At 43.9% G+C, this 9,491-nt stretch overlaps 1 protein-coding gene across 5 annotated transcripts in view; it reads right to left on the reverse strand.

Moving 5' to 3' along the window:
• The window catches only part of DEPDC5 (DEP domain containing 5, GATOR1 subcomplex subunit), a 71,514-nt gene extending 65,261 nt beyond the window's left edge, over positions 1–6,253 (reverse strand). For all 5 annotated transcript variants that reach the window (XM_065904563.1, XM_065904561.1, XM_065904562.1 and 2 more), the window contains exons 1-4: positions 6,090–6,253; positions 5,293–5,410; positions 1,186–1,273; positions 398–444 (exon numbers count right to left, since the gene is read on the reverse strand). In XM_065904563.1, the coding sequence (XP_065760635.1) occupies positions 398–444; positions 1,186–1,273; positions 5,293–5,350 (193 nt within the window). In that variant the 5' untranslated portion in view covers positions 5,351–5,410; positions 6,090–6,253. The remainder of the gene's footprint in view (positions 1–397; positions 445–1,185; positions 1,274–5,292; positions 5,411–6,089) is intronic.
• Positions 6,254–9,491: the final 3,238 nt, after the last annotated feature.

Here is a 9,491-nt window from a genome sequence, read left to right on the forward strand (position 1 = left end):
TTTGGAGTTTAAGTGTAGGGCTTCACCTTCTTTCCTTCTGATTCTAAGCATAGTTTTTGTTTTCTTATTAATATTTATTTATTTGGCTGTGCACGGTTGTGGGAACTCTTAGTTCCCTGACCAGGGATTGAACCCGGGCCCCCTGCATTGGGAGCACAGAGTCTTAGCCACTGAGCCACCAGGGAAGTCCCTAAACATAGTTAAAAATTTCCAGTGCCTTCAAGATGCTGACAAATGAGATTCCTCGGCAGTTTTGGTATCTGACAATATTTTTACAAGCAGGAACACAATTTGATAAGGAGAGATTTACTGTGCCCTCATTGTGAAGGGGGGTTTCTTAAAGTTTCTGAGACAATAAAGTGTAAAAAATCTTAGAAAAGAGAGATGGAATTTTTACCTTTCTGCAAATCCTCCTTAAGTGACTTGACCTGCAAAAGCAGAGGGCTGTGGGGAAGAAAAAGCAACAAAGAGAAGAGATGTTGTCAGTAGTAACTAATCAGCTTTCTTTACCACCCACAAAACACAAACAGATCACTCTGGACATACTGATAGCAGCACCAGAACAGGGGAGTTCCTTCAGAAACAAACTGCACTTGTACAGTGAGGCCCCTACATCCAAACCCTCAACTTGTGGACTTTCAAAGACGTGACCATGCGTGCCTGCCCCTGTGTGCCTCCCACAGTACTAGACGGTACTGTGCTGTGAGATTAAATTATTTTTTGTGTTTTTGATGTATGTATTATTTGTGTGAAAAAGTACTAGGCTGGCCAAAAAGTTCATTTGGGTTTTTCCATGGAAGAACTCGAATACTGGCCAGGCCAATGTTCTGAACCTACTACAGCGCAGTACTGTACAGCCGATTATGTCAGCTGGGAACCTAGGCCAACTTCGCTGGACTTAGGGACAAACGCACTCTCAGAACAGAACTCATCTGTATGTCAGAGACTTACTGCATTCAAGGAAACGAATAAATGCCACAGAATTGTTCAGAGTTCTCCTCTCAGCTTCGTAAACAGAAAGAATAGACTCCTTTTAAAAAGATGATTGGTCTAGCAAATCCCAGAGGGCAGGAACATTTTTATCCCAAGGCAAAGAGACATCCCGCCCTCCATCCCCTTAGACAACACATCACCTGGAAACAGCGGGCTGCCCAGCTAGCCCCCTGCTCCTGCTTAGACGCTCACCTGTACTCATCGTTGGGGTGGGCAATCTCCACGATGTCTCCAAGCTTGATGTGTGGAAATACTTTGGGGTTCACAACTAGCTCATCGTCTGAAAGACAATTCAGGGATCTTAGGCAGCAAGCAACTCACTTGGGTTGTGGGTTGCTGCGTGTTCTCATGCTGGGTCCTTACAACCCCATCATTCAGTGTGACAACCCCATCTCACAGAGGAAGTTCCATTTAAAATTGAGATTTAAGGTTTCCCCAGTGGCTCAGTGGTAAAGAATCCACCTGCCAATGCAGGAGACATGGGTTCGATCCCAGGTCCGGGAAGACCCCACATGCCTGGGAGCCGGGAAAACCCCACATGCCTGGGAGCAACTAAGCCCGTGTAGCACAACTATTCCGCCCAGAGCCCACAAGTACTGAGCCCAGATGCCACACCTACTGAAGCCCGCATCCCCCAGAGCCTGTGCTCTGCAACTAGAGAAGCCACTACAGTGAGAAGCTCATGCCCCACAACTAGAGACTAGCCCCTACTTGCTGCACCCATAGAAAAGCCTGCACAGCAACGAAGACCCAGCAAAGCCAAAAATAAATAAATAAAATTATTTTTAAAAATAAAAAAAATAAAATTATTTTTAAAAATAAATAAATAAAGTTATTTTTAAAAATAAATAAATAAAATTGAGATTTAGCTTGACTGAAGGATTTGTACAGGAAGCCAGAACTGGTGAGCAGCTCAGTGGGATGGTGTTCGGGGACCTTTGTCTCCAGAGCTTTACCTGACAGCCCACTGCTCCCAGGGAGAAGGCAGCTCTTCCTCTCTGGGAATTAGGCCTCTGGGGCAATTCTTTACTTCCTCAAATGGTGTGCATCTGGCATCACCAGGAACAAGACAGCCAGGGGCCCACATACAGCACAATCCCTTCTATTTAATATTCAAAGATTTTTTCAAAATGCTGTCTGAATGTGACCCTCACAATAAATCTCTAGAGCTAATAGAAGCAAGGAAACAACTTAAGAGATAAAGCAACTTGCCAAAGGTAGATAGCTAGGAACAACAGTACACCAGGACTGGTTACTAGTCCAGGGCTCCAAAACCCACTGTCTCTCACATCCCTCAAGCCAAATAAAACACCCTGGACTTGGAGGGCAATGCTTGATCAGGGAAAAAATTCACATATAGCAGAATTGAACAGACAACAGAAATAACTTGACAGAGGACAGGATGCAAGGATACAGTATATACAGTATATCTATAATGTATGAGAGTCTTCTTTTTCAGTCTGGAGCTGGGTACAGGAGACTCTTAAAATATAGAGAGAATGTGATTTTATATGTTTATCTATCCCTGCCCCACACTAGGGGTTGGGGGTGGGGGGAGGGAACTCTTTGAAATATAACAAACTCAGGATCATAAAGATATGGTATTTTTTTGTTGCTGCTTTTTCTTTGTCTCTGTTTTAGCTTTTAGGGAAAGATGGTCTTTTTTTTTTTCCTTTTCTTTTTTTTGGCCATGGCTTGTGGGTATTAGTTCCCCAACCAGGGATCAAACCCAGGCCTTCAGTAGTGAGAGCGCAGAGTCCTAACTGCTGGACCACTAGGGAATTCCCAACATATCCTTCTATCATGCTAAAATTATGACAAATAAATATGTCCAGATTTCAGATATAATCAGAACCAACAAGAATTCAGCCTAGGAAAGCAAAGTGCTGAGTTAATCCACAGTTGCTTTTTTTTTTTTTTTGGATATAGATTCCATTGACAGGTGTAAAGCAAATCCTCTATGAAGTCTTCCTCTAACTTTCACAGTCTAACAAGTATTCCTTCCTGTTTAATCTTATCATTTCTTTTTGCATGTATGTCTCAACAAGTTGAAAGCTCCTTAGGGAGAAGGAACCTTGTCATATTCAAAATATGCTTGGTATAGGTAGGTGATTTAGTCACTAAGTCGTGTCCGACTCTTGCAACCCCATGGACTACAGCCCACCAGGTTCCTCTGTCCATGGGATTCTTCAGGCAAGAATATTGGAGTGGGTTGCCATTTCCTTCTCCATTGGTATAGGTATGTACCTAATAAATATTTGTTGTATGTATTTTTTCAATTTGATTTTTATTTTATTTATTGACATAAAATACTGCATTAACTTCAGGTGTTCAGCATATGATTCAGTATTTTTGCAGAATATATTCCATTATGAGCTATTACAAGATAAGAGGTGCATTCCCTCTGCTATGTAATAATATCATTGTTGTTTATCTATTTGATACATAGTAGTCTGTATCCACTAATCCCATATCCCTAATTTGTCCCTCCCACTTCCCCCCCTCCTTTGGTTACAAGTTTGTTTTATATGTCTGAGAGTTTGTTCGGCATATACATTCATTTGTTTTGTATTATTTTTTAGATTCCACACATAAGTGATATCATAGTATTTGTCTTTCTCTGTCTGACTTAATCACTAAGCATAATATTCTCTAGGTCTATCCATGTTGTTGCAAATGACAACATTTCATTCTTTTTTATGGCTGAGTAATATTGTAGGATGTATGTTTTTCTTTATAATCTTGCAGCAGACTGGGTAAGGCAGGGATCCACCACCATCTTGCACACATGAAAAAGAAGACTTGCATACATTGTATTAATAGATACACTGTATATACTGTATCCTTTTATTCTTTCCTGTGTCAAAAGTTATTTCTGTTTGTTCAATTCTGCTCCACAAAGATTTAGACAGTTTCCACTGCATACAAAGTACAATGTTAACAACAGACTGTGGTTTTAGCAGAAATTATGTTTTAAATATAGTAATGCCTGGTATATCCTTTTCCTGGTACTTACAATGGCTACATTTATTTAACAGCTAGAAGGAGCCTGGCTGAATACTTTACATACATCACTTAATTTGATTCCTTAAGATCTTATGATATAGAAACTATTATTCTACCTTTTTGGCAGCCCTTACCTTTGGGAGGCTCATACATATATAACCCAGGAGCAGATATAAAAGTGAAAGTGAAGTCGCTCAGTCGTGTCCGACTCTTTGCGACCTCATGGACTGTAGACTACCAGGCTCCTCCATCCATGGAATTTTCCAGGCAAGAGTACTGGAGTGGGTTGCCATTTTCTTCTCCAGGGGATCTTTCCAACCCAGGGATTGAACCTAGGTCTCCAGCATAGCAGGCAGATGCTATACCATCTGAGCCACCAGGGATTTTGAGCAAATATATAGTAAAATACAATTTTTTAAATACTGTGTTGTTAATTCCAATTCCTGAAGTAAATAAGGTTATTAGAACAGAAAGGAAATTTATTCCTTTAGGGGAAAAAGAAAAGGTCATATAAATAGGTGCTTCCTTATTCTGCAGATTCATAATCTCAATGTGCTAAGAAAAATGGAGAAATTACCCTAAAGAGCTGGAATTTGTAATTAAGGTAAACTAGAGGCTTGCTCAAGGTCACAGGGAAATGAGAGGCAGAGCTGATACCCAGATTCAGGTGTAATGGAGGGCAACATGCTGTGTCCTGCCCCGACTCATGGTGCTTCAGGGCTCTGCAAAGGCTCCTGCTTTGATCATACCTGTCTCACGCACACCTACTACCTCTCTTTCATTGAACATAAGTTTCTCTCATCTGCCGAACCAACGCAGACTGGAATTTTACAGAACATACACAGTAAATATGAAATAAAAAACACAAACAAATCAACAAGGACCTAGCACACAGAACTATATTCAACACCATGCAATAACCTGCAATGGAAAACAATACTTGAAAAAATATATATATATGAATTACTTTGCTATACATCTTAAACACAACACTGTAAATCAACTATACACCAATTAAAAAAAAAATAAAGCAAAAACAAACACATGAAGAGTAGTAAGCTAGAAATATCCACAACATCCCTGAAAATGCAGAATGCAAATGCTTCTGGAAGAGGCTTGTGCTCTCTGGTCCTGCTACCCTTTCAATACTTCAGCATCACACCTGCTGCTTCACTCAGTTAAGCTACCTGCCTAGCCTCCATTGTCTCCTCAGTCAGCGTGTAAACTTCAAGGCACAGGATATATCAGAATCTCAGCCAACTAACAGAAGCCCAAAGACCAATCAATACTGACCACTGCCCCCGAAGCCCTTCTTGTGGATGACGAGTTTGTAGACCTTTGTTGTTCTCATCTTGTACTGTCGTTTCCTTCAGCTGTTCCAAGTTTGGGGGAGAGAAGTCATCTTGCCTCCCTGCCAGTGAAACACAAACAAAAAAGGCTGGAATGTCAGAGTTTTCTTTGCAGTTTTCTTTGATTTTAGGGCAGTGAAAATACTGCTCTCGCTTAGCTGAGAGGTGACACCAATCCTTGGATGAAATCACTCCTCCAAATACCAAGAGGGATGGGAAAGAAACAGAACCAACCAATCTGGGAATGCAAGGGAATTCAAGTCAGGGTCTACTTCAACCTCCGAGATACGCTATCATACCCTAAAGGGGAAAACTCGGAGTGAACGAGGCACCATTACCTTGCCTCTCTATAAATCAGTAACACTCAAACATTAAAGAGACCTTAAAAGAGGTTTGGTACATTCATTTTGTAGATGAGGAAAGTGAGGGCCAGCGCAAGGGACATGCCCGAGGTCTCTGAGACAGAGAATTCCTACTGTTCACGTTCGGCCACCGATGTCTTGGGCGAGGAGAGTGTAAATAGAGGAAGGCTCGCTCCCCAAACCACCTGCACAAACTCTCCGCGGTTCCTACCCGTACCAGCTCCCCTCTTGTCAGAACTGATGTCACTGAGGCTCAGAGACGGACAGAGACTTGTCTAAGGTCACACAGCAGGTTGGGGGTAGGGCCAGGATTCGAACCGGGGCCCTGGCCCTCTCCTCCTGATCCCCAACTCCGGCCCCGGCGGACAGGTCCACTCACCCGCAGCTCCGGAGCCCCTTCCCGCTTGAGGCCGGGGTTCCGACGGCCGGACCCTGGCCAGGTCCCCGCGCCTCCTCCGGACGTCCCTCCTACGCCCGCAGAGTCCGCGAGGATCCGGCGCGCGCCGGCCGGCCCGCCCCAGCCACAGAGCGCTCACCTGAGAACCCGCGCCGCTCCGGTGGCTCCGCCCCGGGGCACCGCCCCCTTCCCGCCCACCCGCGCCGGGCCGCTCTGGCCGGGCCTCCGCCTCGTCTCTGTGTCCACGCCACTTCCCCATCCGGGGCTCGCATCGGGGGCGGGGCCTCACGTGCGGCCTATTGGCCGGGATGCCGGACGGCGTTTCCCGCTTCCTAAGGGCCGTCGACCCGGGCAAGAAATCGTCTTCCTCCTAGACGTTCCGAAATAGATTCGAGCCCAAGAATTGACTTCCGACCTAGTGATTTCCCCCACAGGACGAGCGTCCCGGGATCTATAAAGGATGTTACGGACCTTCGCGGGGCCTCCTAGGGCAACGGAGAGGCACAAAATAAGAGTTTCTGGGGGAACTTTTGTAAAATGTAAAGGGCTGAGCACGTGCGACTTAGTGCGATGGCCCCTGCTGGGAAGTATCCACTTTGGGGGGGCTTTTCAAATTCTTCCAAACCCCAAGTGGTGTTCTGTGCCTCTGTTTATTGGTAATAGCTATCATGGTTTTCACAGACATTCTTATGTAATCGTCACATCCCTTTATGGAAGCAGACACTATTTCATTTCACAGACAACTGGAACAGGCTGAGGACAGAGAAATCCTCGGGAGGAAGCGAGTACGGATCCTGACCCAATGCAGTCAAACTTGGCTCCAAGGCTGAGCGTTTAACTAGCATCCTCATGTCTCACGCAAGGGCCTAAGCTCCTATTCTGTTGGGACACCTTTCTCTTCTCAAGGGAAATTAGCGCCGTGTGGGCAGTGCCTGAAGCTGGCTAAGGGCTTCAGGCAAGTTTCCAGCTCCATCTAATTGACCTATGAAAGTGAAAACTAGTCGCTGTGGGTTGCCATTCCCTATTCCAGGAGATCTTCCCAATGGAGGGATCGAATCCGGGTCTCCTGCATTGCAGGCGGATTCTTTACTGATTTTGACTGAGCTACAAGGGAAGGCAATTTACCTATAGTTTTTGGAAATTTTCTGAATGCTGAAAGGAAAAAAGCACTGCATATCACAAAGGAACTGGGGGGTAGGTGTAGGGTTCAGAAGTTAAATAATTTTTAAATAATTGTAATTTTTAATAGTAAAGAAAAGCATGTAATCAAGCACACTGCAACAGTTGCAAAACTTTTCAAGGATAAAATGTTAAATGTTAGACATGTTTATGTTGCCATTTCAGGGTGGCACCCCCTGATCTCTCAGACGGTTTTTGTTTGTTTTTTAGTAGCTAGTGAGAAGTTCTTCCATCCCAGACAGAATTAAGGGGACTCTATGTCCCTGGCCCTCGGGGGAATTTGATTCTTTCTCCTGAGCAATGTCCATAATTGGTGTCATATCTTAGCAATACAAATATTTCACTTTTTAATTTGGCAAAAATTCCTTAAATCAAAAAACGACAACAACAACAACAAAACCTTGTCAAGGTTTGAGACTTTAAAAAATGTCTAAAGCTGGGCAAAGCTAAGGAAGGCTGGAGCAGGTAGCCGAAATACTGGGGAGTCAATAACCTTGGTTCTACAACCACCTGTGGGATTGCCTGTTTTTAGCTGTGTACCTTTGCACAAGATAATTCTCTTTGCTCAAATTTCTCCCTTGACAGATGGGAATTAAAAGTAAGTGTTATTCTTCCTTCGCAAGGTGTTTGAGGGTCAGATGAGGTGAAGGACATGTTACATTAGGTCTTTGAAATTAAAAGAACTTAAAATGCCATGTAAATGTCACCAAAAGCATGGAATTTATCAGGAAATTGGCTCTCATTGACTTTTAGGGGGTTGAATGATGATGCTTCTTTGAGGTCTCTTTGTGTTTACTACATACAGAGCTAAGAGCAAGACTAGGACTAGGGTGAGGTGGGTGAGGCTAATGAGTTGTTCAGTCATAAATCCTGTCTGATTCTTTTTGACCCTTTGGATTGCAGCACACCAGCCTTCCCTCTCCTTCACTCTCTCCCAGAGTTTGCCCAAATTCATGTCCATTGAATCGGTGATGCTATCTAACCACTTGCCTTATTTAGGGCACAAAATGCTAAGGGGGTGCCAAAAAACTCAGCGAGATAAATGATAATGGTGATTGTTTTTAAAGGAAGCAATACAAAAAAAAAATCCATGTTGAACAAAATATCACATTTTAAAAATAAAGATGACAACAATAATGGTGCAGTGCCTGTCATATTAGAACCTGAGGCAGAAGACAAACCAATAACACTGGGTTTCTCAGATCCTAGTCTGTAGGCATGCAGTGGCCTGAGGAAGAACCTGAGGTCTTGGATGCTCCTGTAAAAATGTGTAGAAATGTCTTAAAGTGAGTTTCTAGTTAATTAATCCCAACAACATCTGTAGTAGCCTATATGTGAAGTGCATGCATACATGGACGATGGATAGACTCATTAGATGTAAACAATAGTTGGCATTTGGGTTTTTGTATCTCCAGCCCTAACTAAAACTGGGAAAACCACTTTCTCAGATAAAACAGTCCGTATGTTGACTGGTTCAAAGATACCTTGATCGGAGAAGAGAAAATTAAAATCTCTCACAAAACTGTAAAACTTTAGCTCTCTAATCAGCCAAGAAATAACAGACTTCTGTTTAAACACAAGACTGTAATTTGGAGCAAGTTGATTGCATTCTCTAGACCTTTTCCCTCTTGAAAGAACATTCTTTTCCTTCCTTCAAATATCTGCTTAGTGTTTGCTTGTGCGGGCACTGCTCTAGGCGGTGAACAAAGAATGAGGAACAAAACAGATGAGGGTGGGAAAGAGAGATGATAAAAGGAGTCGATAAATAGATGAAATGGCAATTTCAGCTAGTGTTAAAGCTATGAAGAAATGAAAACAAAATGCCAGAAAGGAGATGGAGCAGGGGACTGACATGATCTAAAATACTGATTCCAGGTATAAAAAGATATATTGGGCTGCCAGGGTAGAAGCCGAGAGGTCCCAAGAGTTGCAAACATTAGGGCCAGAAAAGAGGACTGGACCAGGGTGGTAATAGTGGAATCAGACACTGGGCCTGAGGCTCAGCATCAGTCAAAAGGTGTGTTCCTCTTTAAGAGTCCTGGAGGCGGGGGCGGGGCAGAGGCCGCCGGAGTTGGCCGGGGGAGGGAGTCTCTACAGGGAAGAGCCGCCTCAAGGGTGCGCGCGCGCAGTGCGGGGGCGGGACTTGGGCGAGTCCGCATGGCTGGCTCGGGCCCCGGATGAGGAAGTGCAGGGCGACCATAGAGA

This window comes from Muntiacus reevesi, chromosome 13, assembly GCF_963930625.1.
Source record: "Muntiacus reevesi chromosome 13, mMunRee1.1, whole genome shotgun sequence".
Lineage (NCBI taxonomy): Eukaryota > Metazoa > Chordata > Mammalia > Artiodactyla > Cervidae > Muntiacus > Muntiacus reevesi.